The sequence below is a fragment of the Rousettus aegyptiacus genome, unplaced genomic scaffold, assembly GCF_014176215.1.
Source record: "Rousettus aegyptiacus isolate mRouAeg1 unplaced genomic scaffold, mRouAeg1.p scaffold_m13_p_17, whole genome shotgun sequence".
Lineage (NCBI taxonomy): Eukaryota > Metazoa > Chordata > Mammalia > Chiroptera > Pteropodidae > Rousettus > Rousettus aegyptiacus.
Window position 1 is genome coordinate 28,315,032 of NW_023416292.1, and position 18,191 is coordinate 28,333,222.

The window sequence follows — 18,191 nt, forward strand, 5'->3', positions numbered from 1 at the left end:
CTTCTGACTCAGAGGTACCAGCTCTTCGATGACCTCTTTTGAAGAGGCCACGCAGAGCCAAAGAGAAGTCACCTGGCCTGAGCTGGCAGACTCTTCCTCCTCTCCTCCATGTACTCCAAAGCTGGGTTTGGGGAGCTATTTCTGAACCTTCCTCTATGAGAGAGCCGCACTGGAAGTTCAAAGCAGAGTGGCCGGTCCATTCTGGACGTGAAAATGATCCCCACTGGCTTCCTCTGGCGGTCTGAACCCCATTACACAGACACCTTGACTCCTTCTTATGGTGCGTGTGGGGACTTTTATTTTTGAAGGGATATAGACTTTCTTACCTTCTGTCCCCTTCCCCACGACTACTGTCACTTAGAAGCGAAGCCGATGACCCGCCAACCTCTGGTACCGCCTCGTACAGGCGCCCGCTCCGGCACCCCCCGCGGTGCGGTCCACGCAACATGCGCGGGGCCCTCTCCCCAGCCACGGGAGCACCGCGTCCCATGCATCGCCGCGCGCCCAGCCCGTGCTCACGGCGCGCGCCCAGCACGCCTCCACTGAACTCATGGTGAGCCAGTGACTGACTCTACAGCACGTCCTGCTCCTCAGACTCCGGGAGGAGGCCGCCGTGAGGGGAGCAGGGTCACCTGGAACAGCGCTCATCGCGCTCTCGGGTACAAAGGGAAGGTTTCGTGGGAACGGCACCTTTGGGCGGGGGCAGGGCGCGGCCCGCAGGGCCATCTCTGGGGGCCTCGTTCAAAGGGGGCGGTGAAGGGGGCGTGGCACCGCGTTTCCATGGTAAAAACCCTGCCAAGAGCCAGGGACTCCCCCATCCATTACTTAATTTTGATCTTTAGAGCAGACGTATGAGTCAGTGTATGCTGTCTATCTAGACGTGTTTTATACGTGTGTTATATATATAATTAGCCCTCGCTACCCGCCGGACGTAGATCTCCTTCAGTCTTCATAGGCGATCTTTAGGTTTGAAGTTGCTGTATCGTCCTCATTTTATGAGCGAGCCAGATGCAGTTATAAGAGAGAAGAAATTTTTTTCTCTCCACTTTAGGTTCATTAGGGGCACCAAGACAGACTAATAGGAGAAAAGGAGGCTTATTCGTATGCCTAGGGAAGCTGACAAAAGTAGCCAGCTCACGAACGGCTAAAGGGGGATAGAGCCTTATACGTTTAACTTAGTAGGGAGAAGACAGGAGGGAGGAAAGGCTTCTAAGGGAGGAACAAACGAGTTTCTTTGGGAGAACAGACGGGAGATGTCTTCAACTTAATCTTCAGCCCGACTCCCGGGACCCCATGTGGCCAAGAGGGTCACACAGCTGCTGAGTGGTGGAGCCCCGACTGGAACCCACGCACTGTTAACCACGAGGTCGCTGGCCCCTAGTCCTGTCCTTCTGCCCTGGGTGTTTAACTGACTGAATGTGATGCTAAACTTGAAAAAAACAGGGAGTTGTCTTAATCTCCTTCACGCCTCTGATCCTCTGTAATAACTTGACCCCAGGAGCTAAAGTTGACCCTAGACCCCCGTGTGGGAGCCGATGTAAAACCTTTGTTCTTGAATTAGGTTTTGACCATCGTCGGCTGGATTGCGAAGACGGGCTCGGGGTGCTGCCTCTCTAACACGCCAGCAAATGTCCTTACTTTGGAGTGATTTGTCGGAGGGGCACCTGGGTCAGCGGCATATTTGGCAAGAAGTTTCTTGACCTCATGTTTCGTGATTTTTACCAATAGAACCATACCTTAGACTTGACCAAAAGTGTCTTTCAAAATAAAGGAGATGCAAACCTTTTTTAGTCCTTGCGAGGTGGGTAGGCGAGGTTAGGCCAAGGGTTTGGTTGGTGAGGAAAAGGTTTACTCCAGCTACGCCCTGCACACCTGAGACACTGCTCGTAATTATCACAAGACGCCCAGTCTTCTTGCTTTGGAAGACTTCCCTTTGGATCTAGAGGGTACATCCCATCCCAAGATCTCCCAATTTTTGTCTTAGGGTGAAATCCTTGGACTTGAGACTTGCAGAGCTGCCATGAGGCTTCACCCCTCTGCTGCCCTCATGTCCTGACTGCAGAGAGAGAATCAGGCTTGGCCGGTCCTGGATCACTTCTCTCCCTCCTCCACCTCCCCCCCTCCCCCTCCTCCCCATGGAGGCCGCCGGCCCAAGCTCCCCACCACAGAGTTCTTCCGTTTGGGATCCCAAAAGATCACACCTGCCTTATGCCCGAGCAGAGGTATGGAGGGGACTTTGACCTCTTCTTTGGGATTACAACTTGAGATGTATTGAGTGTAGCTTCATAGACCAAAGCGCCCGGGCTAAGGAAGTCGGAGTGTTACTTTTTATTTCCTCCTGCTTCTTGTAATAGGGTGTTTGCGCCCATTTAAGCCACTCTCTGGGAAGTAAAAGTCTTAAGGGGCACAGCTTATGCCTGTGGTGTCTGCCTCCCCCTCGGCAGAAAAGCGTGACCTCAGCCCGCCAACCATGGCTCCAATGACACACGCCCTCCGGCGAGGCGCGGGGGACTCGTTGCTCTTACGATTATCTGCGGCAGGACTCGCTTGCAAGAGTCACCCTGGTGGGCTCAAGGGAGGAGGCTCTTTACACATCTGGACCCCCGTGTTTTGCCAAGGGCACTCGCAGGGTTAGAGATTCGCTGGGTGGAGGAGACATTACCGGGTCTCCTCGCTGGCCCTCTTGCCTCTGTGTGGACGTGATAACGCGGGGTAAAGGAGGGGATCGGGGTTCCGGTCAGGCTCTGCCGCCCACTTTACTGCGTGTGACTCTGACAAGTGGCCGCGGCTCTCTGGCCCTCAGTTTCCCCATATTATTCCAGATGAGCTCTTGGTTTTTTTTCTATCTCTGAAAGGGGTGGGCTCTCGGTCGCTGGCTTGTCTGGTTTCCGCCCAGTCCCAGTAACCTCTGCAGTTGGTACTGACCACGTCCCCGTGGGTCCACGGCCGAGCAGAAAATGGCTGAGAATGGGGGAGAGACGCCTCCGCTTCTGAACTCGCTCGGCCCGGACAGGGGCCTAACGGGAGGCGCCCGCACTTCCACGGCTCTGTTCCAGCTGGAGACCCATGTGCTCTCGCACAGAGAGCAAAGAGGTGAATTTTGGCACTGGCGGGAACTTCTAAGCCCAACTCCATCACCGTGATCGTGCGGCTTAATTTCTCTGAGCCTCCGTTTCCTCGAATGTGAAGTGTGGAAACGGCTCCTTTGCAGAATCGGAAATTGGAATGATTTCGGTGAAATAAAAATAGAACATGTATAATATGCGTGTGTTGCCCCTGGCCCAGGGTGCGGCTCGTGGAGGGTGCCCTCTCCCCGTCAGAGGAGGAGGAGAGAATATGATCCTGGCGGCGAGGATGCCCGTCCCTGTCCTTGGGAACCGTCAGGTGACCCCAGTGTCTATTCTGAGTGCTGGTGGCTGTGATTCCTGAGACCACGTTCCCCATGGCAGCTGGTGCTCAGCTCACCGATGTGGGCATAGAAGTCCCAGGGTGAATGTCTCTTTATCTGGCGACAGGGAAAGGACGGGGAAGAGGAATCCACGGGGGTCCCAGTTTCCCTGCCCTGGCCCGAGGAGCCTGACCGAGGAGGCTCAGCAGAAGACTGGGCGGGCAGGGCTGTGGCAGCGGGTTCGAGGGCTGTGGCCACAGTGACAGTGACACAGGGTGGGGTGGGGCAGCGGGGGAGGAGAAGAGCTCTGCCTCCTGGGGAGACCCGCGGTGAGGCGAGGCTGTCAGGAGGCAGAGGGCGGAAAACTTTTTAAATGAGCGAAGAGTCTAAGCGCGCAGCACAGCGCGGGGAGGGAGGGGCTGGGGGGGGAAGGGGGTGGAGAGAGAACGAGCAAGTCGGAAGAAGTGGGGAAGAAGTGGGAGGAGGGAGGAGGCCGGTCCCGATTAGAGAGCGGGTGGCAGGGGAGCCCCTGACAGGCGCGGGAGCGAGGGACGGCGGGCAGCCGCAGCGCAGGCGGCCGGGGCACGGAGGAGCCAGCGAACTCCCAGCAAGCAGAAGGTAAGGGCGCACTGGCGTTTTCAGAGATAAAACTCTGCAGGGACGGCGCCCGAGGAGAGAGCCTGGAATTCCAGGCTGGATAAGGACGAGCTCTTGCCGGGTACCTGCAGGTGTAGCCCCTGCCCTTCCTGTGGACAGATGAAGGAGGCCGGTGTAGGAAGCCGAGATAAAGGACTTGCTTGGTTTGCCGGGTGGAGGGCGGAGGCGCGCGCTCCGGGGGCGCCTTCCCCGCGTCCCCAGGCCCCGTCCAAGCACTTCTGTGAAGATGGAATTGGCCTTTTTTAAAAAACCATCGCTGTTTTAGGATGCTTCCTTTAAGCTTGGAATCTTTTTTTGAAATGCTTTCCGTAACATCTAGGGGAGGGTTTCGATTTTTTTTTTTCTCCCCAAGGCATGTTGGATGGTTTAAAAATATTCCCTGCTTAGTTTCCTGCGGAGGATCATGGTCCCCGCTGTGCCTCGCGAGCAGCCTGGCCTGCGCGCAGACCCGTCCGTGCAAAGAGGCCGGCGAGGCCCCGAGGGGCGCCCGGGAGGGGCGCGCGCGGGACGCTCCCTTGGGTCCTGGGCGCAGGGCGAGGGCGAAGGCTGCAGGGCGGCCGGGTTTCTGTCGGTTCCTTGACCTCTCTCGAACCCGGGGGGCAGGACCTGGGTTCTGGGGCGCCGAGCGGCTGTGCGACCTTGGGCCGGACGCCTCCCCCTCTGGGCCTCGGTTTACTCGTCTGCAACGCGCGGGGTTTGAAGGAGGGGGAGCGCTCTGGTTTCATTCAGCAGCTACGACGCCTTAGGCTCAAACGCGACTCGGTCCCTGCGGAAAGGAAGCCGGACTCCGGGCTTCTCCATGCTCACTGCGCCTCCGTCCAGTTTTCCCTTCCAGTCATCTTCCCGCGGAGGGACCCCGGGCTCCCAACGCCCCGGCATCTCACGGGGCTGCTTCCTGAGCGCGCTCCGGCACCCCGGGGCTGAGAGGGAAGGGCGCTGGAGGAGCACGGGGCGTGGGGGCGGCCGACCGGGGAGGAGCCGGTCACACCGGACAGGGAGCGCCCAAGGCCCGTGTGCGGAGCTGTGGAGCTTCCATTTGCCCACGGGGTGACCTCGCGGCTCCGGGCATGAGCCGGTATTTAGGGGCATCCCAGCCTGACTTGTGCGTCAGCCGGCCAAGCAGCCTCCTTCCCTTCCCCCCACTGCCTCCCCAGCCGCAGCCAGGTCCAGACCCTGATTCACCGCTCTCTGGGGACAGCTGTGAACTCGCCACCTTCCTGCCAGGCTCCCGGGGGCGGCAGAGCTGCACGGAGGCCCCCTCCCCCCCTCCATGCCCCCGGCGCTCCTGCGCTCCCTGGCTTCCGATCTGGCACCCTGCGCACCCCTCGCCCAGACCTGGGACGCCCCAAAGGCCGTGGCACTGCCACAAGCAGCTGGCTCTGCTCCGCCCCCGCCCCCCGCCGTCCCCTCCCGCCCCCCCAGATGCTCCCAGGGCGCGCTGAAACCGGTCCTCTTTCCTGCCCCCCAGCTGTCCCGCTCCTGCCCCCTCTCCTCCTCCTGGCCCAGAGGCCAAGGTCGCTAGGACTGGAAAGGGCTCTTAGATTGCCAGGCCTCCGTGTAGGCTCGAGGACTGAGCTGACCCAAGGGGAGAGATGCTCGTTTTTGCTGAGAAACTTCAAGTGTCCTAGAGAAGAAACGGACTTCCTGTCTCTAGTCAGGGGCTGCTGGCTCCTGGCACACGACTGCTGGATGCCACTTTATGAAGCGGTTGTTTCTGACATATTAGCAAATCGTGGGCAAGAAAAACCCAGCCTGCAAACAATCCACTCCCTTTGGAGGTGTCAGAATCAGAGGTACCGAAGCAGCGCAGAAGATTTACGTCCAGGGGTAGGATACAAGGGAGAGCCTGGGCGTTCAGACGTTCAACCGTGTGACCCGTGGGCGACTTATTTAATGTCTCTGATCCTCAGTTTCTCTGTCTTCCAAAGAGGTTAGTAAATATCCTCCTCGTAAGTTTTATAAGGATTAAATAAAATAACGTATTTAAAATGGCTGTCACATACTAAGTACTCAACGAACAATACAAAAATAGGTGAATCCACGTCAGCTGGTCCTCGGGCCCAGTCTCTTCGAACTGCATCTCATCTGATGCAGGGACCTTTCCGGGAGGCTTGCCGCGACGACACGTAATTCTGAGAAAGTATTGCGTGGTCTTAGGATCACAGATTTTTGTTGTCGTTGTTGTTGTTCTGGGACTAGTTCTGCCGACCTCTAAGCTGGGACTCAGGAAATCTGGATTCGCTTCTCGGCTTTGCCACTAACTTGCCGTACTGTCGCAAGGGGGTGAGACGCACACTCCCCAGATGTTCTCACTTGGAGCTGGGAGGGCCTCAGCAGCCATCCGGCTCACCCGCTTGCTCCTGCGCGCGAATGAACGGAGGCGCAAGCTCCACCCCGTCAGAGCAAAACCCTCAAAACGGGAAAGAGCCTCTCTGACGAGGCCCTTGTTCACAGGGGTCTTCCAGAATTTTCATCGAACCTGGCATCTCACGATTCAGAACTTCAGGAGAGGGCAGAGGGGGTTGGGGGAGGGGAAGCCCCTGCCCCTCGGGTCACAGAGTAGACAGCTTCCTATTTCTCTCCCAGGTAGAAGAACCGAGCCGGCCTCGAACCTGCCATCCTGGGCTCGGCTTCAGATCTGGTGGTTAGACTTGAAAGGAGGGCGGGAACCACACACGGAGCTCACGTGTGATCACGGACTCACAAGGAGTCCATGTGTGTGCTCAAAGCGTGAGTGAAAGCAAGTTCGGAGGCGGCTGGGCCAGTTACGAGCACGAGAGAGGCCTCGCCTGGCCGGGACCCTGCAGCCCCGTCCTCTTGGCCCCGGCTTCCTCCTGCCCGGTGAAATAACCAGTTGACAGTCAGACTTAGACCCTTCCCGGGACCCTGAGAGTCCCCCTCCCCCTCGGGGGGCCTCGTGGGGGTCCTTGCTGTGTCGCTCTAACCAGACTGCTGCACCACCCAATTCTGCATCAAGTTGGCAGGTTGGATTATATTTGAGAGGACTTTTTCTTTCTTCCTTTCTTTTTTTCTGGAAGTGTCAGAAAAGAGAAACAGAGAACGAACACTGAGCGCCTGCCGTGTGCCAGGTACTGCTCTGGGTGACTCCGCATGTCCACGTAGTGTTTAATCTCCACGAGTAAACGTCCCCTTTTTTTTTCAGATGAGGAGGAAACTGGGAGGTCAAGTGACTTGCCTAAGATCACGTCACCAGCGCGTGACGGAGGCAGGGTTCCAATACCGCTTTCTCAGGAACCGCGGGGCCCTCCACCTAACTATTTCTGGTTCCTTTGCTCTCGTTAGGATCTGACATCGACGGGACACCAGGGCCCGCTGTCTGGCGAGCGAGAACGCGGCAGTGGACGCTGCCGCAGCCAAGAGCACTGACTGGCTAAAAAAGGAAATAACTTTCTATATGTGAATCGTGGCCAAATGGTGGCAGAGGCCGGAGTCTGGGAATCCCGACCCATGCGGGCTGAGGGCCCCGATGTGATTGTTAATTCTAGGAGCTGTGTATGCACGAGGTGGCCAGCCAGCGAGCCACAGGCGACAAGGGTAAATGCAGGGCCTCCGTGGGGACGCAGGGGAGCCCTGCTGGGGGGCCAAGGGACTGGCATTTTTGTCACAGGTTCGTCCCCAGCTGTCAGTCCGGGGTGGGGCCTCCTTGATTTTCTTTCCCTTTTAGAGGCACAGAGAGAACGTGGGCTTCGGAGTCAGGTTCAAGGCCCTGATGCGGCATTTGCTAGTTGGGCGACTTTGTTCAGGTGACGTGGCCTGCAAGCCTCGGTCTTCTCATCTGTAACATGGGCTAGTTCTGCTTCCGTAGCTGGGACGATGCTGCTTTCCTAGGTGCGTCAACGTGAGGGTTGCAAAGCAGAGGTGGGCAGGGCTTCAAACGCGGGAAGCACTCCACTTAGCGCTGTTATCACTGTTACTTAATCTCCCTGGACGCTAGTCTTCCTCTCGTATCAAAGTAAGGGGTCAACTTTGATTGATCTCTAGATTCCTTTCGGCTCTACCATACGACGAATCTATGACAAGATGGTGGAAACCATAAATAGAATTTTCATTAATAAATGCAGAGGTTCTAATCAACCCCCCCCCCCCGGGGTGGGCCTTGATTAATACAGACCTCCCAGTATTTCATGGTAATTGAATATCTCCCTTTGCCAGCCCCTCTCCGCCACTCCTTATGTATATTTCTTCTTCCAACATTTTAGGAAGGAAAATTACTTACCCTCGCATAATTCTCCTTCTCCACTTTGCCTGCTCCTTCCATGTCCTTGGCTTTGAAACAACTGTCTGCCAGCAGGGTGTCTCTGAGCAGAGGCTCTGTCCTTGCCAAAGTAAAGTAATTAAATTGAAAGAGGAGTTAATGATCTGCCATTGGCTAGGGTTAGGAGGGAAACTAAGGTGATACTTCGTCTCAGCCATCTGTCTCTCTCTCCTCTCTCACTCATCTCTATGCTCCTCGGCCCTCTCTAGTGATCAAGGTTCAGGCGTTCAAGGTTCAAGGTTCAGAGGGCCCCCCCGCCAGACTTCTAATTCTGAGAAAGCTGCCCAAACTGCCCAAGTCAATAACTGCAGCTATATCATATACCTGGTTCTTTCCCCAGAGGCCGAAGCTGCTGCCCCAAACCTAAACCAGGAAAAGAACGTAAATTTTAAATGTTCAGAATTACACCCAACCGTTTACAAATTAAGTCTCTATTCGAACAGTCATCGCACAAACATCTCCGGGGCCGACATCTTAGGGAAAAGTGTCTAGCCCTTGCCTGGTAAGAATTTTCAAGAAAAGAACTTTAGTCAATTAAGATGGAGTCTAGCTAAGAGCTGGGTTGGGTGTGAAGCCAACTCTGCTGCTTCCTAGCTGTGTGATCTTGTCCCTGTCACCCTCTCTGAGCCCTGTAAAAAGGGGACAGGATTGTCCCTGCTTCCTCAGTTTGTCGTGACACTCCAATGAGAAAAAAATGTATATATATATATATATATATAGCTTGCGGAGTGCCTGGCGCACAGAAGAGCCACAATAAGTGTTATTTATTTATTTATTTATTTATTTATTTATTTATTTATTTTACTATTATCACCTAGATTCAAATTCTCTCTCTGTTGAACTCCGGGTGAACTAGAAAATGGAGCCGAGCCTCCCCAGGGACAGGAAAGGGTCCTGAGGCCGCTGAGGATCAAGACCACTTTCTCATGCGATCCTCTCCACTTTAGGGAGAAACTATTGGGTCGAGGCAACAGCGGAAAAAGGTGCACTAACGGATACGGTAGGGAAGAGTTCTGAGGTGCCGGTCACATTTTCTGTTTCACTTCATGAAGCCACTGTTGATGTCTGGCATCACTTAGGAACCCAATAAACACTTTCTGAAGCGAGCCGCGCGGACACGCCACTGTGTCCAAGGCTTTAAGTGAGGCTCTTTGGGTCTTTTTGTAACAGAATTCTTCACTGGGCAGCAGGTCACCCCTGCCCTGGGCCACATTCCTGTGGACAGTGAGCGGGATTACGGCGTGGGGCCGGGGTTGTTATTACTACTATGAATAACAACATTTATTGAGAACCTGAGATTTATTAGATACTGTCCGGAACAGATGCCATTGTCCAAAATTAGACTCAGACTCTGCAGAGTGGACTTATAATCTAATTTTGACAAACATGGGGGAGCTCCCTAGTGACCCCGGGGGCGGGGCGGTGGGAGGACGCAGAGAAGGGGTAGTCCGCTCGGGACACGTTTGTCCGTGCTGCTCAGCCGGGTGGACGGCTCTCTCATGGGCAGAGGGAGGCCTCGGTGGCTTTTGTCTCTTTGGTGGCCTGGTCACCACAGTCATGGTGCAGGTGTCCCTAGGCCACCTTCCCAAGTAGGCCCATCTGCTGTCATTAGATGTTTGGAGGGACCCAAATGCCTCAATGGTTTTCTTTAAAAGTAACGAATCAACTCCCAGGGCCGAGGCACAATAGTGAGCACTGAGCAGGGTGAAGGGTGAGGGTTTCGGAGGGAGGGGACAGTGAGGAACAGCTCCGCGGCACATCTCCAAGGAGCTCGGGGTCGAGCTGAGAGACATTACACAGCCAGTAGAGAGACTAACCCACTTGGCGAAACTGAATGGAATTATTCGTTCCCATAAACAACCCCCGCCCCTCCGCCGGTGCTGGTCACTTCAGGAAAGCGGCATAAACATTTTCTTGATTGAATGAAAACTGACTTCTAGGCATTGTCACTAAAGGGGATAGTCAGGAGAGGTGTGAATGAAATTGCTCACTGCCCCAGGGGGAGGCAATTATGGAATTCCCAAGGGGGAGGCGTAGCAGGGGAAGCACTCGGTGAGCACAGGACCCTGTCACACCCTGGAGTGAAGCCCTGGATGTCTGCATTAGACTTTGCTTCTTTGAACAAGCCTCTTCTCTTCCCGATCTGTCTCTTCCTCTGCAAAACGGAGGCAGCACCCCGCCAAGTAGTTTTCAGGATTGATTCTTTCAACCATAAAAATCGAGTGTCTCTACGTCTCGAATGTATTCCGACTTGAACAAACAGCTCTGGCCCTGCCCTCTCGGAGTCAACAAGAGAATGAATGTAGGAGAAGCATATTTTGGATCGTGTAAAGGTTTATTTTTTATCACTGGACTTCTGAGGGAAGTCTCCCTGGGGTCACTTTGCAAACTTACCACTACACCAAACACTTTTTTTCAGTCGTTAAGAAAACATTTATCGCGTAGCTAATGAAAGAATTATAATGGAATAAGAATACAGAGTAGAAGACAGGGCTTTGCACTTTGAGACGTCTAGTGCCCATCCAAGGGCAAAAGCTGTTAAATAAAGGGCACAAATCCTGCCTGAATCCATGAACTCGACATCTATCACCGAGTGCCTAATATGCACCAGGCTCCGTAACTCTTATTTTCAGGACTCAGAACAGTGGTAGGCACATAGTAGGGACTCAGAAAAGTACTCGTGCATTGGCTGATAGACAAGAACCTTTTGGAGAACAAATTTCAGGCAGCATGCAACCGAGCCCGAGAAGGTACCCCACCTGCTGCAAGGTGACTTAGTCTTCGGCCGAGGGTGACGCGAGAAGAGTCCTCGGCTGTCTAACTCAGATCGGTGGGGTCAGAGGACAGGTCGCGACCGAGTTCACGTTCATCTGTGTTGCCGACGTTGCGTTGCTGTGGGAACGCTGGCTGCGGAGGGAGACGACGCTGGCCATGCGGCTGCTGGCATTTTGTTCCTAGCCGTGTAATGCGTGAAGCGAGGTTATGAAATAAGCCATGCTCACTCCACGCGAGTGTCTCCCTTTGGCCCTTTCTCTCACCCAAGCTCCATGTCCTGCCTCGAGTTCTCTGGCAGCTGCTCTAGAAGGGTCGCTTTGTCTCGGGATACGATGCGGAAGGTTCTGGGTGAAGCCGCCTTGGGCCCGGGATGCTCTTATCCGGGTTCCAGGGACCATCTGCTTTGCCGTGCATGTTTCAGAATTGTGTCAGCTGCAAAGGGCTGCAGAATTCAATTCTCCAGGGATTTCTGGAGGGCCCCGACCGAGCGAGGCCCTCCCGGGCCCCCTAAACCAGAGCCGGCCCCTGCCGCACGTGCCTGCGTCTTTCCTGCAGCCGCCGCATTGCGCTTCATTGCAGTTATGTGTCTCTCTGTCCCCTTCGTGAAAGGGAACGAGGGCGGCTAAGCTGGGTAAAGGCGCGGGACCCCTCGTTTGTCTTTCTCCCTGCTGATTCTTCAGTGCCTGCCTGATGCCTGGCACCTGGGAACCACTCAACAAACGTTACCAAACGCGCGAACGCGGGCAGAGAGAACGCGAGGAGAGAGGCCGAGAGAGAGAGCCGGGGAGCTGTGGGCCACGCACACACGCGCGCTCGGGGAGCCGCGCAGCTTTCGGTGTTGGCCGCCTGCGGGGAACAGAGGGAGACCGTGGAGGCAGGCTGTGCTGCAGCAGGCCTCCAGTGCAAGTTTAAGAGTCTGGACTTTCTAAGTTGTAGGAAGCCGGCGAAGCCCGAAGTGAAGGCGGTGGGAGATTTTGCCATTGTGTTGGAGAGACTCTTATTTGTGGTGTGGACGGCTTCCTTTGCCCCTCCTAACGCACTTCCTTGCCAAGAAATGAATATAAGAACCTACGAAGCATTTAGATGCCACACAGCCAGGACACTCAATGAGTATCTAATCTACAAGTCTCTTTGGCTTCGGTTGTGGGGGACCCGAAGGGACCCGTGTAGCTGGGAGACTGACTTCAGCTGGGGACCGCTCATATTATAAACTGAGCAGCTCATACGTGCTAGCAAGTTTAAGTTTCTCTGGCCTTGCCTGAGTCGTCGGGAAAGTGACGAATGCCGTTGACGCCCATCGGGTCTGCCCCACCCCCGCCAGCCCTCCGCTGGTGTCTCTTGTGCCCTCCCGGGGAGGCGCCCTTTCCAATGCTGTCCCTCTGACGTTCGAGTCGTTCCCCTCTGTGCCTGTGCTTCACCCCGTCCAGGTGGGGCTCGTCGGACCACACGCGAGGGAGTCAGCGGCGCAGCCTCTTGGCGGGCCACGCCACAGCAGCACGTTCTTTGCCTGGAACTCTTTTTATATACTTCCTGGGGGACTTGTAAGGAATAAGCGACAGAATCAGAGGATCAAGCGCAAAGCCTTCAGGGATGGAGGAGAGTTTAGAAAACTTCCCCTGGATCCCGGAAGAACACGACATCTGTTTCTCCCTTCGTCTCCTCTTTATTTCCATTCGTTTTCCTGTCCTCTGCTGCCTGTCCCCGTTTCTGTCTTCTCCTTCGCCAGGCACCTCTCCCTCCTTTCTCCTTTTGCTTTCTTTCTACGTAATACTATCCCCATTTCGCAGAGGAGGAGATTGCGACGCAGATCCAGTAGCTCCTCCAGGCTCAGCAGATATTAACTGGGCTACGAACGCCACTTCGCTAACCCCCAGGCCGTCCTCTCTGAAACGTCGCATGGCCCCTTTTTCTCCATTTCCAACTCCCTCCTCGTCTCTTCCCTCTTTCTGCTCCTCTTTGCTCCTCCTCCACCTTCCTCCGCCCCCCCCCCCCCCCCAGAGCTCACCGCATCCTGGTCCCCGAAGACGCGTGGCTGTCCCTCAGGGTGCTGAACACTGCACGTGCCCAGAAGAGATGACAGCCCGTCGAACTCTTATCTAATCAACCATTTTCCTTTGGAGCAAACGGCCCCACATTTTTCCACATTTGCAGGATAAGAGGAGGGGAGGCGCTTCACCACTTTTGGAAAAAGGGCAGATGTCTGATCATACGCCAGAGGAAAGGCCTAGCTGGGTCTTTGATATGGAGGGGAACGGAGACAAGGCCCCTTCCGCTGACTCTGCACTCTGTGGAGGAGCGGGGAGATGGGAGGCTATAGGCCGGGAGGCTGGCCTCTGTCGAGGTATGTATGCACTCAGGTGCCGAAGAAGCCTGGACTGTGACATATGGAACCCCCACCCAGTCCTTCCTCATACGCGTAAAGAGTGTTTGGATAGAAACCTGGGCCCGTTGGCAACAAAGATGCAAAGGTCAAGGTTTGAACTTGATGGTCTCTGAGGTCCCATCAGAATCTGAGGTTTTATGATTCTAAGAAAGGAATATTATATTCAGCTTTCGCCTATGTGGTTTTATTTGTTTTGTTTGTTTGTTTGTTTTTTGGGGTTTTTTTTTGCTGTTGTTGTTTTGTTCTGTTGGTTAGGACTGGTTAAGCCATAAGGACATGTATTGCTCATCGAGAATTCTGGAGGTAGGCGACTGGAGAGTTTCAGAGGCCTCAGGGCACAAGCCGGCATTTCTGAGATTCTTGGGGCAGCTTGACACATCTTGGCTCACATTGTTCACAGGCAGGAAGCGGTAAGGGTGGGGAGGGTTCGGGTGAGGCTCTCCCCCTTAACCGAAGGATGGGGAGCCTTTCCTAGAGCACCCCCTCCACCTGAGACGCCCTGTACCTCACGGACCAGAACGGACTGCAGTGGAGACTGAGACAGCTCTGCTAACGGGCCCAGGACTTGGCGCGGCTGGATAAAGCAAACTACTGTGGACAGGCAGGAAATGAGGCCGAAGGGGCAGGCAAGGGCCTGATGAGTCTGTACGCGACCCACAGGCTTGGGGCATCTGTCGCGCATGCGCGGGGAGCGGGCCTGCACCGCACCTCCGTGTGGCTGGCGGCTGCACCGAGCTGTGGGCACTGCGCACTCGCCTCTGACGCCTCTAGTTCCCAGAATCCCCTGGTGTGGCGATCCGCACCCTCCTTTCGCGGACACGGAGACGGACCCAGCGAGGTAAATGCGCAGAGTCGCATTTGCAGACTCCAGCCCCGTGTTCTGCCCACGACTCGCGCGTCTCGGCCTGCCCGCATCAGCGTCCCCTGGGCTGCGTGTCGCAAATCCAGGTTCCCAGGGGCGAGGGGGTTGGCACCCCGGATCTCCCCAAGGAGACTGTCTGGCGGCACAAGCACAGAATCCGCATCGTAACACACATCTCAGTTCATTTCCAGGTCCGTTCGCGTGGGAACCATGCTCCCATCCCGCTAACACGAGCTCTTGGAATCTATTTTTTTTTTTTTCCCTAGGGGGCGGAAATAAGTGAGCTTCGTGGGTGCGTCTGACTGCTCGCTTGCACGCCGGCGTGAGTCGGCGGCGGCCCGGGGCTGGCCTGGGTCCTCCCAACGCTCGCAGGAGCCTCCCTCTCCTCTCCTCTCCCCCGTTTGCAGGAGCCTTGGCGCCCGTCTGTCCCCCGCTGAGCCGAGATGGGTGACTGGAGCTTCCTGGGCGAGTTCCTCGAGGAGGTGCACAAGCACTCCACCGTCATCGGCAAGGTGTGGCTCACCGTGCTCTTCATCTTCCGCATGCTGGTGCTGGGCACGGCGGCCGAGTCGTCGTGGGGCGACGAGCAGGCGGATTTCCAGTGCGACACGATTCAGCCGGGCTGTGAGAACGTGTGCTACGACCAGGCCTTCCCCATCTCCCACATCCGCTACTGGGTGCTGCAGATCATCTTCGTGTCCACGCCGTCGCTCCTGTACATGGGCCACGCCGTGCACCACGTGCGCGCGCAGGAGAAGCGCAAGATGCGCGAGGCCGAGAGCGCCAGAGGGGTGCGGGGCGCCGGCGCCTACGAGTACCCCGTGGGCGAGAAGGCCGAGCTGTCCTGCTGGGAGGAGGCCACCGGCAGGATCCCGCTGCAGGGCACTCTGCTCAACACCTACGTCTGCAGCATCCTCATCCGCACCGCCATGGAGGTGGCCTTCATCGTGGGCCAGTACCTCCTGTACGGGGTCTTCCTGGACACCCTGCATGTCTGCCGCCGGAGCCCCTGCCCTCACCCCGTCAACTGCTACGTGTCCCGGCCCACGGAGAAGAACGTCTTCATCGTCTTTATGCTGGCTGTGGCTGCACTGTCCCTCGTCCTCAGTCTGGCTGAACTCTACCACCTGGGCTGGAAGAAGTTCAGACAGCGATTCTCGAAGTCCCGGCAGGGCGTGGCCGAGTGCCAGCTGCCCCAACCCGCGGCCAGCCTGGCCCAGAGCTGCACGCCCATCCCCGACTTCAGTCAGTGCCTGGAAAACGGCCCCGGGGGCAAGTTCTTCAATCCCTTCAGCAACAAGGTGGCCTCCCAGCAGAACACAGACAACCTGGCCACAGAGCAGGTGCAAGGCCAGGAGCAGATTCCCGGGGAGGGTTTCATTCACGTCCACTACGCCCCGAAGCCTGAGGTGCCCAGCGAGGTCTCCCCCGGTCACCGCCTGCCCCACGGCTACCAGAATGACAAGCGCCGTCTCAGCAAGGCCAGCAGCAAGGCCAGGTCGGATGACCTCTCAGTGTGATCGTCCAGCGCGGGGGCTCCAGGACCGGGCGGGAACAGAGGAGGCTCAGAGAGGGCGGACTGTCCCTCCTCACCCCGTCCCTCTCGTTCTCGTCACTGCTCTGCTCCTGTCCACCCCAGGTCTCAGCGGCGTGACTCGGGTATTCCGGAAGGTGTGCCGGGGGCTCTGGGAGCAGTCAGGAGACATGGGGCGGCTGTCCCTTCCCCATCCTCTGCCTGGCGTACTCAGCGAAGCCTCATCAAGCGGGTAGCGGAATGGGGGCAACCACGGCATAACCGGACCAGGGAGGGAGAGCCGGCGGGCTGGGATATCTCTGCGTGCCAGCCACACGCCGGGCGGGCTCGCCAGGTCCCTGTGCCTTACTTGACCTGACCGCCCTTCCTCCAGCCAGGAGGAGCCCAAAGTGCCCAGCCAACGAAGACCAGGAATCAAGAACCTTGCATTAGATGCACTCCTGGGCCAAACCATGACGTGGTGGCAAGGTCTCCTCGGGCCGCCCTTGCCTGCCCCCCTCCCCCCAGCCTTACTGAGAAAGAGGTCCTTGGAACTCGACTGGCAGCCTCAACTTTACAAGCGCCTTGGCATGTACGTCTGGCAAATGTCCCACCTTGGTGACGTTGTGGCCTTTTCTTCTGCCAGGTCGTACGACCGCCCCAGGGGGTTACGAGCTCCCTTAGTCACTGTGCACAGACTCCACTGGAATTCCTGCCACCACCTGTCACCCCGAAGCTCTTTTACAGCTCAGCCCGGTGACAGAAACCATCCCTTCCCTTCCTCCCTTGGCTGTTCACCCAGGGCTCCCCCAAAGACCTTATCGACAAGAAGCCGTCGTCCTCGCTCAGATCCTGACCAGATCGCCAGCCGCAGAGGCCGGTGGAATTTCCCCAGGTCTTATTCGAACAAAGAGGACATTGTGCTTCTCAGATTCCCCTTGGGAAAAGAATAATTCTGCTGTGAAGATGAAAATTAAAGAGGAGAGAAAACACTGGAAATCGACGTTTCCCTCCTATTTATTTCCCTTGCTGACTGCCAACCGAGAGCGCCAAGAGGAGGTGTGAGGACAGCCAGGAGCCCCCCGGTCTCGCTCTCCGTGGAGGATAGCCTCCAGGAAGCACAGGGGGATCTCCAGCTCTCTCGGCAGGGTTCCCGCTCAAGAGCACAGAGATTCCTGCGTCTCCCTGGTGCTCCTAAGGGACTGCCAGGCGGTGACGGCAGACAAGCCTCGCCTTCCCCAGGGACTGGCCTGGTTTTTCCATCCAGTCCATCCGTACGGGGCTGCCATATTGGGCGAAGGTAAAGGATGCTCAGAATTGGATACCGAGACATGTAGGGAGATGGTTACTTTTTAAAATGCATGTGTGTGGGGGGGTGGGGGGGTGCACACGCACCCGCTGTTAGGGTGGGTGAAGGGGAGGGGAGACCTGAAGTAAGAGAAGGAAACCTTAGAGAAGCTTGTGTCTTGCTGCCCTTCCCTCTAGCTGCACTGTAAGCAGCTAAGCCTCCCAGTTTTCATGTCACCTGTTGTCTGGCACTGGCATGAAGACTCCAGGACACAACAAAACAGACTCTCCACCCACGAAATGTGTTTGCGTTATGAATTGAGTGTTCTCGCATTACGGAGTCCGTGAGATCGGTGTTCGACAGCGATAGGGCTCTCTGGAAAGAAGGAGGAAACATTATGTGCAGTTTGTCGTAATAAAGGCTGGCCTTACCTCTGTCTCTCCTCGTGTCCCTTTCATGCTGTGACTGCAGGAGAAAGATGGTGGATTTGGGTGGGGAGGGACGCACCCGAACCACCCCCGCCCCATCCGTCGGTCGGCGAAGCAAAGCTTCCAAGTCAGACCGGCGAGGGTTAAAATCCCAGCTGCTGGTTTCCGGCCGGACTCCTGCAAGCCACTCGGTCTCTGAGCCTGGGTTTCTCCACCTGCAAATTGAACCTCGTAATATTTTATCTAGTAGGGCTGTTAAGTGACAGACCTTTCATAAAGAATTCAGCAGAGTGCCTGGGAAATAACAGTCTGTCCTTAAATGGTAGTTGTTATTGTTGCTATTATTACCTGTATTGTTTTTGTTATGATGTTGACTACACAGTATTTGAAAACCTGATATGTTGACAGCTGATTCCACAGCTTCCCTTTGTGGGGCACACAGTCTACCCAAGGTGATCAAATGGCCGACAAAGAGGGAACAATTAGGAGAGAACTAAGTGGGAATTCATTTATGATCCATTCTAAGAGTCGCGAGGCTCCAAGAAATGATACATGTGAAAAAAAACTAGGTAGAGGAGGAGAAAGACCTCACCTGGGCCCTGAAGAGTGGCTCTGGCTTTA

The 18,191-nt window shown here is 56.0% G+C and overlaps 1 protein-coding gene across 4 annotated transcripts; it reads left to right on the forward strand.

Moving 5' to 3' along the window:
* The first annotated feature begins 3,890 nt into the window (after nt 1-3,890).
* GJA5 (gap junction protein alpha 5) lies at nt 3,891-17,580 on the forward strand. 4 transcript variants are annotated; one of them, XM_036234976.1, is made up of 3 exons: nt 3,891-4,006; nt 14,608-14,663; nt 14,749-17,580. In XM_036234976.1, exon 3 carries the CDS (start codon nt 14,785-14,787, stop codon nt 15,859-15,861), a length of 1,077 nt encoding a protein of 358 aa, XP_036090869.1. In that variant the 5' UTR covers nt 3,891-4,006; nt 14,608-14,663; nt 14,749-14,784; the 3' UTR covers nt 15,862-17,580. The 4 variants fall into 4 exon arrangements, with proteins under 4 accessions (XP_036090869.1, XP_015998723.1, XP_015998733.1 ...); XM_016143237.2 differs by having other exon boundaries at nt 14,608-17,580; XM_016143247.2 differs by lacking the exon at nt 14,608-14,663.
* The last annotated feature ends 611 nt before the right edge of the window (nt 17,581-18,191 follow it).

What these genes read in the sequence shown, in the direction of transcription:
- GJA5 (XM_016143237.2), top strand. Translation starts at nt 14,785, where the DNA reads ATGGGTGACTGGAGCTTCCTGGGCGAGTTCCTCGAGGAGGTGCACAAG.